General features: G+C 56.3%; 2 protein-coding genes across 2 annotated transcripts; one reads left to right on the top strand and one right to left on the bottom strand.

The window, feature by feature from the left end:
• Positions 1-6270: 6270 nt before the first annotated feature.
• Positions 6271-7615, top strand: HRG_07015 (uncharacterized protein; the record flags this gene model as incomplete). Its single annotated transcript, XM_044865486.1, has 3 exons — positions 6271-6695; positions 6940-7072; positions 7268-7615. 3 exons carry the CDS (start codon positions 6271-6273, stop codon positions 7613-7615), a joined length of 906 nt encoding a protein of 301 aa, XP_044719448.1.
• A 452-nt stretch (positions 7616-8067) lies between these two features.
• HRG_07016 (cut8, nuclear proteasome tether protein) lies at positions 8068-11447 on the bottom strand (the record flags this gene model as incomplete). The annotated part of the gene is made up of 5 exons (XM_044865487.1): positions 8068-8589; positions 8635-8894; positions 8945-9612; positions 10408-11221; positions 11369-11447. 5 exons carry the CDS (start codon positions 11445-11447, stop codon positions 8068-8070), a joined length of 2343 nt encoding a protein of 780 aa, XP_044719449.1.
• Positions 11448-15253: the final 3806 nt, after the last annotated feature.

Consider the following 15253-nt stretch of genomic DNA (forward strand, 5'->3'; position numbering starts at 1 on the left):
GCCGCCATTGGCTCTCGAGTCCCCTGGGTGCCGCACTTCAAAGTGTTTGATCCTTGCATGGAACCGGTGTGGTGGACCTCTGTCTCCATGGACAAGGGGTCTAGGACGAGGTCCCCACGAACTAGACAACGGTTTCTAGCCTGATGAGGTTTGGTGGATCTATCGCCCCCCTGGCCAGTCGATCTCGCAGCTTGGAACGTTCTCGTCCTTCCGGCGCTTTTCGGACGAGCCCAATGGCCTTTGGTGATGCCTTGGGCTCCTCGACGCGGCCTGGGACTCATTCGATCCCCACATCCCTGCTCAACGGGTCTCTGGCTTGTCCGTGACCATAGAAGGCCTTTTGCTGCCCTACTGGTCTCTCATAGCAACGCCTACAAGGATGGACGAGCAGGGGCAGAAGATTCCCCGTGCTGGACGAACGGGTTCGGCCGAGTCCGATGCCGTGACCCTGGAAGCGAGCCCCGAGCAATAAGGCTCATCACAGAGTGTTTTTGCCAGTTGAAGAGATTTCCTCCGCCCTGGATGGCCCCCTTGAGCAGCCGTGTTGGTACCGGAACGCTCTTTGCTGCTCTTGAGGGCCAACGCCTTCCGATTCCTGCCGTGCCCTTGAGGCGAGTATGATGAGACTCTCTTCTCCCCCTTGTTCAGGGTTACATTGGTTCCACCCCCACATGAGACATGGTAGCTGTCGTGCTACGATCCCCTCCCCCGAATAGAAGTATGCATAGGTTGATGCCTGACAACAATTGACTCTACTCACTCGGCTCACGACTGTCGGCGCCAGCACGTTGGACTCCCCCCACCCTCGCGCACACTGCTGCCCGCCACCCGGGACTGCTGTTGGAGGCTGTCAAAGTGATGTATGTAGGACGATTTCAACGCACTCGACGTATCGTTTTCCGTAACATGCTGTTGGCGCGGGACCTTTCCGCTGCCGGCAACGTTGATTCCTGGGCATTCACATGATGCACCTGTATTCGTAAATGGTGTCTAGCTCATGGACACGGTTCCCCTGGACTCTTTACCTGCGGCCCACCACCTAGGCTTTGCGGCAAATAGCTTTGCATGGCAGCCATGGGCATCTGGGCGCGCAGAGCGTTGCTGCGGCTCAACAGCGGTGTCTCAATAAGCACAGGGCTATGGAGAAGAGTGTTTACAATGCTCCGCCAGACTTGGCAATGAGGTCGGCCGAGATGACGGCATCAGCGGCACGGGCGGATTACAATGGCGGCAATACCTGATGGGATGGTTGGCAAATTGGCTTTGCGTCCGCATCGAGACGACTTCTCAGGGGCGGCGTGCTCCTGACTGAACGCCTTGGGAGAAGATCAGATCCGACTCCTCGCTTCGAACCTGTCTTCCTTGCCTCTTCAGGGGTGAGCAGGAGAAGACGTTAACCTGGGTAGGAAAGGGATGAGGTAGGCAGCTTAGTAAACGTTGGTGAGCCAACCGGTCCTCACCTTGGCTCCGCAGCCTTATTCTGCGGTCCTTTTCTCTCCTTCGCCCAAGACCCATTCTTTCTTTCGGTCCTGTGTCAGAGTCCTCTGCGGAAACTTTATTCCACGGTGGGGGAGAAATGAGAGGGAGAAAGGGGGTGAAGGGGGGGGCGAATGAGTAAGGAAGGGGTCGGAGGAACGGGTTATGAGAGAGCTGGGAGAGATGGGGACGTGGGGGGTGGAGGGAGGAAGGGAGGAAGGCTCTTGTCGGCGGTACTTGAGCCAGTGTGTGGCTGGCTTGCGGCACGATAAGAGGTGGGAGAGGAGGTTATATGTTGTTAGCTGGGCGCGGGAAGCAAGTGGCAAACAACGGCACGGCCAACCAGCAGACGCCTCGTGTCTGGCTGCTTGGCGAAATCGTCTGCATCGCCAGGCTTCGACGGCTGCGGTGCGAGCCGTACGTCGAGGCGCGCCGGAAGACGAGGTCTGTGTTTTGGTTGCTGCTGCTTCGTTTCTTTTTCCTTGTCTCTCTTCCTCGCTGCCGTGATGGCTCCTGTCAATGGCTCGCGAGAGGCGCCACCCGGGTGTCGTGCGACGTCCCTCCCGCCCTTTGGTGCTCCCCCCTGGACACGGAACTCGGGAGGGGGTCTGGGAAGGTGGCTTTGTTGACGTGAAGCCGGGAGCGCGTGGTTTCCACGAGAAAGGGGAGACGTGGCGTGGCCGCCTCCCCCGACTTTCGATCCGCGACACATGCTCGCCATCGCCTTGGCGGTGCGGTACGAAACGCCTGCTGCCCCTGCTCCCTTGTTTTTTGTCCTCCCCCCACCCGGAGGAGGCACTGTCGTTAGCTGTTGGCCCGTTTTGCACACCCAGTCTAGGCAGAGAGAGAGCCGGGACAGACGGTATCCCGAGACGTGGTCATGGTGGGCCGTGACTCAAAAAGGCCGTCCAGAGAAAAGAGGAGGCGGGCAGGGAGACCCAGGAGTGAGTGAATGGCAGAGCGAGCCTCTCCCAATGGAGCGGGCAGGCACAGATGGCAGGCGGCCTCGAAACCAGCCTGGGCCGCACAAGAAGCTTGGCTGCCGACGGCTTTGACACACGGCCTCTTCACCGCCCAAGCAAGGCATGACGTCCTGGGGGGTGGGGGGTGGAGGGTGTCCGCGCAAGGTCTCGCTCGATTCTGTCATTTATCTGTCTTCTTTTAAAACATTGCTCGCAAAACTCCTTTTGCCAAGGAAGCGGAAGGGGAAAGCTTTGAGCAATGACGCGAAGAAAAAAGGGAGATCGGCGGCCAGCCTGACGAGACAGTCGCGCAACGACCCCCTTTTTGTGGTTTATTTTCTGCGAAAAGGGGGGGGGGGGGGGGACATGCCCCTCCCCGCCCCCCCCTTTTCCCTCTCTGAGGTCCTTCAAGGTAACGGTCGGAGTTGACCGCACAGCAGGCACGGCTTGACCGCATATCAAGCATTCTAGGGCACCTCTCCAGCGGTGATGGAACGGGCTATGGCAGGCGAGCGCTTGCTGGCCCATGCGTTCTCCCTCCGCCCCTCCCCCCCCTTTCCGCAAGGTGGTAAAAGAGGGGAGCCGATGCTGTACGAGAGCGATCCGTGAGGAGCCAGGCCTCAAAGATCGGTCACGGCCTTGGGCCCCCCTTTCCGTGGCTCGTCTTCCTTGTCATCTGCCATGCGGGTATGTAGAAGCGGGTAAGATCGATGTGCTGCTGTGTGCGTCTGAACTCGGGGGGCCTCCTGGCATCGAAGCCCGGGATGTGCATGCGCAGTGGCCATCCAGCTTTCGCGTCAAGCCGATGCTAGCCTGTCACCCGACACCGCCATTCGTCCATTGCTATTTCCGTGATGCTTCTACGTTGCTCCTTTTTTTAACCTACCTCAATCGTTCTGGCCTGCTGGTCTTGACGGGAAGCGTGTCACTCTCGGCTCCCCGTTCTCTTGGCCCTCTTGGGCTTGTGCATATGTGGATGTGAGTTTCCGCCTTGTGTCGACGCCCGAGCAGAAACGGGAGAGGCTGTGGTGTCTGCTCGGCCGTCGTGGCCAGGCCCCCTTCATACTGTAGTGCATCATCCTCTTCATCTTATTTCTGCCGAGCACTGATAAGAAACTCATTTCCTCTCAGGCTCAAGAATCAATTTCCCTTCTTTTTTGTCCTTCCTTTTTGTGTTGGCTGTCCCAACCCTGCCGCCGCCCGGCTCCCACTGCCGAACCCCCGGTTCCGAAACGCCGGGCCGGCCCCACCGGAATCGGGAGTCGGGGCCACTACGCCCGACACAGGAGGGGGCCATTTCACACGCGCAGCCCTACACTTATACCATCTCGCCCATCCCCAGTCGAACCGGCAAACTTTAAATATCGAAGTTTCCTCGCTTATAGCTCATCGTGGACCCTGGCACGGACGCATGTGCCACGCTCAAATCGTCGGTGTCCCTCCTGTCTTCCATTGGAGAGAGAAAAGGGGGGGGGGGAGGTGGTCCCCCACCCCAGTGCTGTTGGACATGATGCCAACGCCCGCTTGACGCCCTGACCACTTGAATATTTTTATTTTACGCCTTCTTCTTTAATCCTCTGCTGTTGTTTTTTCATTCGTCCGAGGGGCAATATTCAGAATAATGTATATTGATTTAAAAGGAAAACGTGAACGGGATGGGCTCCGTCTCGCTCGCCTACGAATCCAACCCATAATGACGAGCCAGATAGGCCTCTGCGCCGACTCTGTCATCGACTTCGGCCTCGCCTTTACTGTTTCCTTTTTCCTTTCTCCTTTCGGCGGTGCTCTCAAGTGCGCAATCACCGTCCTGCGGCCGACGCACCCCGGCCACGCCATCAAGCCCTTGCCCCCCCCCCCCCTTCCTTTCTCTTGCCTGTTCGCTAGCTGAAGCAATGGCATGATATACGTGAAACTTCCCTGTTCCCTGTAGGTATACCTATGTGTCTGCCTCTTCGTCTACTCTTTACCCTTGCTCCCTCTCAGGGTCCCCCACACCTCCTCGTCTCTCCCCCACATCTTTCAACCCAGATGCTGCCAGTGCCTATTTCTTCTTTCGTTTCAAATATGACTTGTGTCTTGTGACCGTCTTTTGCCAAGAGTGGGGGTAAAAGGGAGATAGGCTTTGAACAATAAACGCCTTCTCCTGGTGTGTATGCATGTTCTTCCTACTCTGGGTCCTCGCAACATACTGTGCACGCCCAGTCAGGCCACGGCCTTGTCAGCGCTGCGCCACGTGCGACAAACGGCTGGCACGATGTCCGCGCGCCCTCGGGAAAGCGAGGTGAAGGAAACAGAGGCAGAGAAGCCGGCGCAGAGGGAGGGCGGCGTGTGGATGACGAAGAGCGGGCCCAGCCGCCGCCGCTGCCTTGCATCTGAAGCTGCGGAAACGTCATGCGGCGTATTTCTCTGTCTCCCTTGATCTCTTGTCTGCCTCCCAGTTGTTCCACAAACGGTAAGAGCAAAGGAAAGGCGAGAAAGAGGGCAAGCCACCTCCTCGGCCACGAACGACCCGCACAAGAACGAGGTAAAGCTCGAGAATTGAAATAAATAAATAACCATCGAAATAAAAATGAAAGCCAAGCCAAGCTCGCGCACAACCCACGGCATCCCATATCTGCTCTCTATGTGGGCAACAGGCCCTTTCCCGCGCCAACCACCCGGTGGCCCATGTGTCACGACGCGAATGCACGCTGCCAACGCACGGGGCCCGGCTTGTTGGGCCTTGCCCACGCAAGAGACAGAGGGGGAAAAACAAGAGTGGGAGAGGGCAAAGTAATAGAAGAGGAGGCAGCCTGAGAGAAATAGAGACAGAGATATCGCTCATGGTGGTAGGCGGAGACGAGATTGCCACCAACCGCGGGCTCTTCGTCGTCACTCGGCGTAGCAGGTTCATCGTGGAGCCCAAAGTGTCTATGTGTGTGTTCCAGATTCTCTTCAATTATTTTTATCAATTTTCTTGCCCTTGTTGCTTTCTTGGCTGTGCATGTGTGTGCCCTCAGAAACGACTCGACTCGACTTGAGGTGAAGAGGAGGGAGGGGCCAGAGCCTGGGGGTCGGGACCAAGATCAAGTCGGTCAGGGGAAGGGGGGGGGGCCGTAGAGGAGACCAAGCCAGAGAAGCGGAGAGAGGCAGTAGCCAGCAGCGAGGGCAGCAAGACGACGAGCAGGCAGGAGGGGGCAGGCAGCGTTTTTCTTGTCGCTGTTGGGCCGCGGCCGCTGCGATGGCGCGCGCGTCTCGAGCCGACGAGATGGGCAAAGGCTATAAGTGAGCGGTGTGCGTGCGGATGCTTACCTTGTGGCCCTCTTTTTTCTCTTGCTGTAGAATAAGAGAAGACGGCCCGTCGTTTTTTTATTTGCACTTGGTCTTCTTAATTTTTTTCCTTCTCGGCCTTTTTCTTCTCATCAACCCCCTTCTGCTTCTCCCGTCCTTTCCCTCCTTCGGACGCCGCGAGACGGACGGCCGGACGGATCGGATGGGAGCGACGACGACGACTGGAAGTATAATGGGATAAGAAACCTCGCTGGAGAGATGGGATGACGACGGACAAGCTCTTGTGACAAAAGATCCCTCCTCCCGGTTCGGCTTCTCCATATCCTTCTCGACCCTCTTCTTCATCTTCGTCATCTTGGCCTTCTTCTTCATCTTCTTCTCCTCCATCCCCTGGTTTGCTCTGCCTTCAACTCCCCTCGCTTGTCTTGCTGGCTCGTCCATCTCGTCCCCTCCATTCCAACCGCCTCCCCCCCTTTAATAGACATCCCCATCGCCTTGGCCTTGGGCCTGCCCTGCCTGCCCCTCTCTTCCGAGTCCCGAGTCCGTCGCCACGTGGGAAAACATGGATCCGTCAAGGGGTGACCTGAGCCACCACCCTCTCCCTCACCAGCATCCTCACCACCACCAGCCGCAGCAGCAACAGCAACAGCTTCGGCCGGACCACAGTGCCGCCAGCAGCTGCAACAGCAGCAGGAGACCCTCGATCCATGAACTGTCTCATAGCCACCTGCCGCCGCCGCCGCCTTCGGCACTGACTCAGCCACCGGTGAACCACGAGCCGTATCACCCCGGCCTTCTCCTCCATCATCATCAGCAGCAGCACCATCAGCACCATCAGCATCAGCATCAGCATCAGCATCAGCATCAGCACCAGCACCAGCATCAGCATCCGCATCCGCACCATCAGCCTCAGCCTCTCGGCTTATTCACCGACAGCCAGAGCCAGTACATGGACCCCCCTCATGTACAACATTTTGGGCTGAATCAGTACTACACCATTGTAGGTAGAATCTTCTCTCCCCCGTCCCCAAGTTCCCGCCGCTCTTCGACCGGTTCTTCTTTACCTGTTTTCCGTCTCTTCGGACCCCCATACTTGATCCCTGCTCTTGGGGCTCCTCTGATCCCCCTCCCTTTCCCCCCGATTTCGCCTGTTGGTGTTGCTGAGCTGACATGGCCTCGTCAAGAACACCGATTCGTCCACGACACCAGACCCGAACAACTTCTCTTACAGCTACACCAGCCCTCGCAGCACCGTCAGCGATCCCATCATCCCGACCCAGCCACTGCTTCAGGAAGAATCTCCCGAGGCCCCTCGACGGCGCCGTGAGAACCGCTACCGCAACGCTCCCCCGGGCGTTCTATCTGTAAGGAGCCCCCAGTCTCCTTCTCTCCGTGTCCTCTTCCTTTTTTTGTGTGTCTCTTTGTCTTCCCCTCGTGTTCCCCCCGAATTCGGTTGCTTCTTCGCGTCGTGTGTTTCCCCCAAGTCTTCTTGTTTCTTCGCGTTATCCCTGAGCCTCTCATCCCATCGCCCAGCTAACACACCCTCCCCCCCTTCTCAGCGCCGCAGAGCCCAGAACCGCGCCTCCCAGCGTGCCTACCGCGAGCGCAAGGAACAGCGCATCCGCGACTTGGAGGAGCTCCTTCGGGAATCCACTCAGCGCGAGCAGTCCATCAGCCAGGCCTTCGTGACCCTGAAGGCCGAGTGCGCAAGGCTGCGTGCCGAGCAACATAGCGACACCAGCGGGAGTCAATCATCACCACTGTCGCAGCAGCAGCACGGCCTGGTCGCCATGACTGCCGCAGGAGCCTTTGACGCGCCAGCTGCTGCTGTCGTCGAGGAGGCGCCTGACGTGACGGGCGAGTTTCACCTTTCTATGGACATGGCTAGCTTCTCCCATCACATGTAGCGCGATGCTTGCCAAAAGGAGGGAAGGAAAAAAAAATGTATCCTGTCTCATTAGGAGCGGATGCCCAACGTGACACGTCGGAATGAGGCACACGGAGAGGGCAGTGTTATTGGTTTTTGCTTCAAGGGAGAAATCGGTGCAAAGATCTTGTTTGGTCATAGATGGCATCAGCCGGAGAATCAACGAGGCCGGTTCGCCTCGGGCATCTTGGATAGAACATCATGTTGCAAGACGGGAGCTTAGCGGAGGTCGCTCAAACGACCATAGACGCCGCTCATGACATTGGTGCAGGCGCAAAAAGTTCCTTCGGCAGAATCAGCCTTCTCACAGGTCCCAGAGTTCGTCCCAGGCCTGCCTCGCTTTATTCGAAGAGCAACCGACTGGAATCTGGTTGCGGGACCCCCCAGAGAATAACTCCGTACGCCCAGCTCGAAAAGGAAAAATCACTACCGTTAGACAAACTTTTGCCGTTTCGTATCGACACCATCTGCCGCTGTTGCGTTGCCCTGGCCGCTCGTATTAGCCGCGATGTCAACCAGCGGTGAGCGCGCTGCGGTCGTGGCGTTTCCGTCCCCCGGCAGTGGTCGCTTCATCGTTGGCGGCTTGTAAGATCCCCTGTTCGCCAGTGGGCTGCCCGGGCCGCCGGGCGCACCTATCCGCCCGGTCTGGTCAAGTGATGGATTCACTACGTTGCCTCGAGTGCCATTCACCGATTGTCGCCCCGGGGCCTGACTGCTGGTGGGCGGAACGTGCTGCCCGTTCCTGGCCACCGGTCTCGACGCGGAATGGTCGATTCCAGGCGTCTTCCGGATAGACGGGCTCTCGGCCTTGGGGTTGAAAAGCTGTTTTGGAGGGCCGGCATTCACGTTGCCGGTCTGTCCGGGAACGCTCGCGTCAGAATTCGGGATCACAGACCTGGCGGAAAAGAACGCAACCGGTTCTGACGAACCGCCAGCCGGTTGAGGCGCTGGCCGCTGCGGGGGGTGGACAGCATTGTTGATAGTATCTCGGCCACGGGCTGCCGGCATGGGGCGATTCTGATTCTGGGGTCCCTCGTAATGTGTCGTGGAGCTCCGGGTAGCCGGCTTCGGTGTCTGTGGCGGACGACCATTGCTTGGCCCCGAGGCGGTTCCAGAAAGGGCCCGCGTGGGTGGCTGCTGAGGCGGTGGATTCGTAGCGGGTTTCTCGTTGGATCCTTGTGCCTGGATCGGGACAGAGGGCAGGACAATCTCGTCCGGGTGGCCCTCTCCTGGGACGCAAAAGTCGGCCTCGTCGAGTTCTACGGGTATTCAGCGTCGATCTCCTCGAAGGCGTCGGACGAGAGCATACCTCCGATTAAGTCCTCAAACGATTCTGCGGATTCCATCTTGAAAGGGACGAGAGCCGCGTTGCCTGTAGCCTCGGCCTTCTCCGGGTCCTTCCTCACGAAATCTGCGTGGCGGTGCAGGTTGTCTTGATCAAACTTCTTTACGGGTTGGGCCTTGACCTTTGTAACGAGCTTGACGTATTCTTGGTCATAGATGCAGTTGCCTAGCACGTTGCCAAAGCTCCTCAACGCTCGCTTCATCCCGTCCGTCGTGCCCTCTTTCTTGGCCTTTTCAAATGCCATGGCTTTGCCTCTGGCATTTTCGATGGAGCCGTAGCCAATGTCTTCGTGATATGTGCCGTCGCGAAGGGTGATGCGGACAATGACGGAGAGGCCGATGCTGACGCGCTGGGACTGCGGATTCTCGTCGGCGAAGTCGACCTGGATGTTCTGGATGGACGATGACCATCCGTTGAAGCCAAAGACTTCGTTTGCGAGGCCGATGCACTTTTCAGCGGTGAGATAGTGCACCCGAGAGCCGCCGGGTCCCGACCGTGAGGATATGTACTCAGGCCCGAGCTGCTTGTCGAGCTTAGACGCGATGGTGGCAATCTCCTTGGCCGTCCATTCCGACACACGGGGGCGCGCCTCTTCGAAGGGGTTGACCCACGCCTTGTGCTGGTCGCCTGGGCTGGAGCGCCTCGTTAGCACATGAGGGGCCGGCGCAACAGGGAAGGGCTTACGCGGGCATGACAAGCGACGGATGAAGTTATCCGTGCATTCGCGTCCGCTGACAATGGCGGAACAGGCAGTCTGGAGCAAAAGGGCACCTTTGGCGGACGGCCTGGTTCGACACGCGTCGGCTGGAAAGGGTTGAAGCGCGTTGGGAGATACAGAGTGACAGGTTATCACGTGATGGCCACTCGCGCGCACAGTGCTGCACTTGGTGCTTTTCCCAATGCAGGTAAAACGGGAGTGCCCGTGACCGCCCCGCTTGCCCGGGCCTCTTCTGGCCGCAATTTCGCCTCACGAGATTGAGAGGCTCATGAGGAGCGTTTCAAGGAGTTGAGGCCTGTTCAACATGTACATACACAATTGCAAGGCTCGATCCGGGCCGTATGCCCGGTATCTCTGGTTCACTCGAGCTCTACCTGCTCGCCGGCATGCATCCATCAAAGCAAAGCAACGACACAAATCCTCCCATTACCAAGGCGAGCGTTCCACGCAACACATGCCGAGCTATATACATACGAGAGAAGAGTTATCAGTGATTTGGGTCCCCTTCGCTTGCGAATGCCGGTCAAGGGATATCAACAGCCACAATCGGGAAAAAACGCCGTCCCATCCAGCTGCGCATGAGTGAAGAACAATGCGCGCCAAAGTCTATGCTGCCGTTGATGCCAGAGAAAGAAAAGGTTGGGTCAAGTGCGTCGTCATATTTCTGCAAACACCTCGGCAGCCCCTTGATGCCGTTTCCAGGCCTCACCACGGTCCAACCCGCACAGGTAATCCGTAGGTTCCCGCCATGAGCTGGTTAAGAATCGAGGTTTGGTCCGAGGATGGTGGCTGATTCGACGCCATCCAGCCGACACTGCTTCCCATGGCAGACATTGCCGAGCCGAGGCGCCCGCCAGACTGCTCGTTGTGTCGGAAGAGGGTCTGGTCCCAACCGCCCGAGTGCAGGTTGATGCCCCCGCCTCGCTTTCCTGCTTCGTTGATGACCAGAGCCCACGCCCTCGAAATTTCCTCGTAGGCGTTTTCTTTGTGGTGACGATACGCGTGTGCTTGCCAGTTGGGCAGCTCGTGGATGAGCTTGGTGGCCCCGTCGAGATATTGCAGCGACTTCGTGGGTTGCAGTTCGATCGGAGGGAGAAACTGGGGCGTAAAGTCTGACAGGGCGTCGATGAGGGCAACCATGGGCTCCTTGATGCGGCAGTATGTGTACTCAGGGCTCGAATCGCCATAGGGGATGGCCGCCTTCAACTTGTCTTGGTAGCCTTGCAGAACCTGGAGAGCGGACGCGGCCGAGGGGCGCGGAGCCCCGGTGACGACCTCGTGGCCGATGTCCGGGTGTCGTTCGCAGATGCGTTCGAGCACGGTTCGCAGTTGGCCAACGTCGAGCGTTTCGAGGAGTCGAGGGAGATTCAACGGTCTGCCAACCATGTCATTCGCTCGGATTTTTTTCGATGGACGGACGAGTGTTCTTGACGGGACGGCCGGAGAACTCGAAGGGGACATAGTCTCGTCGCCATCTTCGTCGGCTTTTCGTTTTCGGCTGGTCATGCTGGGAAGAGGGGAGACTGCGCATTTGGAGTCAGCAGAGTTGCATATGGCGTGCGCCTGCGCCTGTATTTGTGTTTAGGTGTTTTTTTTTTCGACCATGACAGTGGAGCCAACACAGAGGTTGTGCCGGGAGTTTATGCATGCACAAAGAGCGGCCAACGCACCTGATCGTGGAGTAGAAAGATGGTGATTATCGCGCTGATGAGGGAAAACGGGCGGCTGAGGCGATAGCAGCAGATTCATCGTGAAGACGAGGTATCGTTTCCGAGAGGGTGGCACGAGAGTGTAAAATCAAGGGTGGGGACGATGGTGAGGAGAAAAAGACAAAGCACGGTGGCCAAGGGAGCGAGAATCCGGCGGACAGATGAAAGAGGGAAGAGAAGCGGCGGCGATGGTGAAGGAGAGAAGTTGCTCCTGCAGGCTGCCTGCAATCACGGGAGGAGGCGGTCAACGGCGAGTTGGGTGGCAGACGTCGAGGTACGCGAGGGGGACAAGAAACTTGCGCTGCATCGAGGCAGAGGCAGAGCGTTGCCGGCCGGGGTGGATGCGAAGGTTGGGGTTGGTCGTCGGTTGTGTTCCAGTCTTGTGTTGCATGCAGCAGCAGCACTGCGATGTGGTCGGGCGAGGGAGAGAGACGCAGAGTCAGAGAGGGAGAGAAGTGGTTGATTCGCGGCCGTTCTGGGGGAGGGGGCGCCTTACTGCACACGTGATGGGGACTACTCATGCCCCGTGTAGCTTGCAGGTACGGGACACTGTGGTTGGCTTACTCATGGTACATGATGAAGGCGAGGAGCCTGGACGAAGCACGCGAACCCAGTTTGGTTTGGTCAGGTAAACTGTACCATCACGCGGCCCTTGTATACTCGCCACCAAAGTACTACCTAATCTGAAGGCAGTACATTTACGGCAGGATTGTCCGCCAAGCGGTACTTTGAAGCAACCTCCGAGCTCTCTCCCCTCAGCCGCGCCACAGGAGGCGTCTGTTTTTCCGTGCGGAGCTGCCATTGCAGCCTGATTGGACAGCGGCAGGCACTAACTCGCTCTGCCAACGTCGCACCAACCATGCTCCTCCACAAGTGCTGGACGGACGTGGGACAAGCTGGGTGGTGGGGTCTACCGGTCTAGATCCATCAGACAGATCCATCGGAGAGATCCATCGGAGAGATCCATCGGACAGATCCATCGGACAGATCCATCGGACAGATCCATCGGACAGATCCATCGGACATTCATCAGACACGATGCGCATCGTGTACTGTACTGTACTGCCCTAGGACATGTCGCTCGATGATGCGGGTGGACAAGCTACAAAGGCAACAACCATCGTACCGGGTGAAGAAACAGCAACGACTGCCTGGGGTCTGGTTTGGGCCCGTGGCTCGAGGCTCCGAGAGGTGAGCACAACCGGGAATGTGTGTCTCCCACGCGGCTCCTCTGCTCCGCCGCATCGCCGGAGCCAGGTGTAAGACACAACCGAAAGACCAAGACATGGGCCCGTGGAGACTGCCTCCCTTGCTTCTTGTCGTTTTGCTTCCGGAGCGCCACTCATTTCTCATCCACGGGTTATAACTTATATGATTCTTAACCCGTAGATCCTTGGATCTGGGGCCTGCCACGTAGAACAAGTAAAAAGGTAGAGTTGACTCACTGTCCAGGAGGCTGTTCGCACGTCTCACTGAGTGAACCCATCGCGTAGAGTACACAGGTAGCCTCGCCCAAGCCCTGTCCAGCCAATCGCGTGAAGTGGAGGAAGGTAGCTTGGTGTAAGGGTCTTGGCTCGGTGGGCTACTATTATTAGACCCCCTCAAGTCACTTCAGAAAGATGCAGTAAAGGATACCGAATTAACTAAGCGACAGCTTTGTCAATTGACCACACATGAGAAAGCTTGGTCCAGCAATCACGCAACAACAAGCACTTTGCCTGTATTTGGCCGAGCCTAATGACTCAAAAAGGCAAGTGTGTGCAACCAGCACATAATGGAAATTCAGCCTAGCCGCGCCACCCCCAGGCCGCCTGTAACGAACGATCAATGTGCATACAAGGCTTGGAATAGTCGATCGAGTGGCCTGATTTACATTGTAATCACATGATACCAGTGGGCTAGCAGCATCTCACATCTCGAGCAGGTCAGCTCACCCAAGGCTCGTCTGTCGAAGTATCGGCCCAGAGAGGAATGGTCTTGGGGTTTTAGGGCCTGGGAGCGAGCACCCACACCCCCTTATCAAACCATGGGACTGCTACAATCCCCAAAAGGTACCCGCTGACTGAGTTCCAACAGCAGATGAAGGGAATGGATCCGGCCATGCAAAACTTGTGCGCACCAGTTAACAGCATGTTGTCAATGAAGATTGATAGCAATTGCGCCCTTACAAGGGTCTAGGTCGGTCTGCAACTCTATATAAGGAAACCCAGGAGACTAGATGTCTGTTAGGCATTGGACTACTAGTCCAGTCTGGGGCAGGACCTAAAACCGCCGGTCCGGTTTGGTCAAGTCGAACGGACTATTAAGGCGGCTTGAGGCTTTAAGACGGGCCGGTTAAACTATTAGAAGCTCTGACAGACTCGGCGCCCTCATTTCAGCATTGGATAGAGTCCACTGGTTTCCTGGCAGTTGAAGAAAAGCGCTTTAGGCTGCCTTTGGAGGACTGGGCGAAAGATCTAAAACTGAAGTGCCTAAATAGGAAGTGCCTCGATGATATCGGCCTATAGTAAGGTCACTCCTTTCTATGCCGTAAAAAGAGTAGGCAAGGACGCCTAGTATGGGTGTATTTCTTGCACTGCTAAACAAGGCGGCGAATATTAGTCCGATAGCCAAAAGAGGCAGGCAGTAAAGATAAACGCCTAAGTTCGCCTACGCAAGGCCTCTCGTGGCTCGACTTTAATTATCTATTATAGGTAAGGGGCGATAAAGGCCGAGGTTATCGTGAACATGGCACCTGCCTCGGTAACCTCTCCCATGGTAATCTCGTCCTGCAGGCCGAAATGCGGTAACTTTAATTATAGGAAGAGCAGGATGCGGACTCAAAGTGTAAAAGGCCCTGCTTGCCTTAAACGAGATGTGCTTTATACAAACGTTCAAGTCATTCCCGAAGACCATGATTGCGAACGTTTGTTTCATAGCAGCGATGCATAGATGAAGTAAGAACCAGAGAATATTGTCCGGTCGCTTTACAAACGGCTGGGTATACCTATAGGGAGGAGGTGATGGGTAGCTTCGTGCATGGTAAGGTTGCATCATTATTACCTTGAGATTAGGCTATAAATAATATAATCATTTACGTATCGAGGCAGGTGAGCTTTCTGCATATTAAACAGGCCTAGAAAGAGTAGGGTGGGAGGACCGGCACGTCTTTAGCCGGCAAATGCGGTCAGCCCCCAATTACGAGGCCATTTAACAGTGCATGCATCCTGGTTTATGCACCATGGCTTGCATGCGCTTCACATCGCCTTGACTGGGGAACAGCTACTGTTTGAACAAACAACGTGCTTTCGTTCCTGTACATAGAACTGCATGGTCCTATGCACTTATTCTTTTACTTCTAATTCTATTGACGAAATTTATATTCGTTGATAATCGCTTCTCCTGACGCATGTGAAATCAATTATCACACAATATCTAGACGAGAAAGGCACTAAGGGCACTTAGATATAGAGGGTTTCTGGTTACTGAATGTAAATCGCAGGATGATTGTGTCCTTTTGTAATGATCAGATTATTACTGCTTCATGGTCTCTCGACACCCCTAGCTACGAGTCTATGACTAGGTTGACAGCTGCTGACACTGTCTGCTTATACCACAACGATGGTATGACATCTGCAGGAAGCCACAGCAGCTCAACCTTTAGAGCACGTAAGCATAAGGTCTCGCAGCTTTGAGAGACCAAAGGCATCATTCTCGAACCTCGCGTATTCCGATCTTCTATTGACTAATCGCGTGTACCGGCCTTAAGGCCAAGTTTATATCCTTCTTATGAACAATAATTAAAATCGATAATGATGGCATGATCTATCCCATAAACTATAATGTTTATTGGGTTAATGTTATTAT

Source organism: Hirsutella rhossiliensis, assembly GCF_020360975.1.
Source record: "Hirsutella rhossiliensis strain HR02 chromosome Unknown scaffold00007, whole genome shotgun sequence".
Taxonomy (NCBI): domain Eukaryota; kingdom Fungi; phylum Ascomycota; class Sordariomycetes; order Hypocreales; family Ophiocordycipitaceae; genus Hirsutella; species Hirsutella rhossiliensis.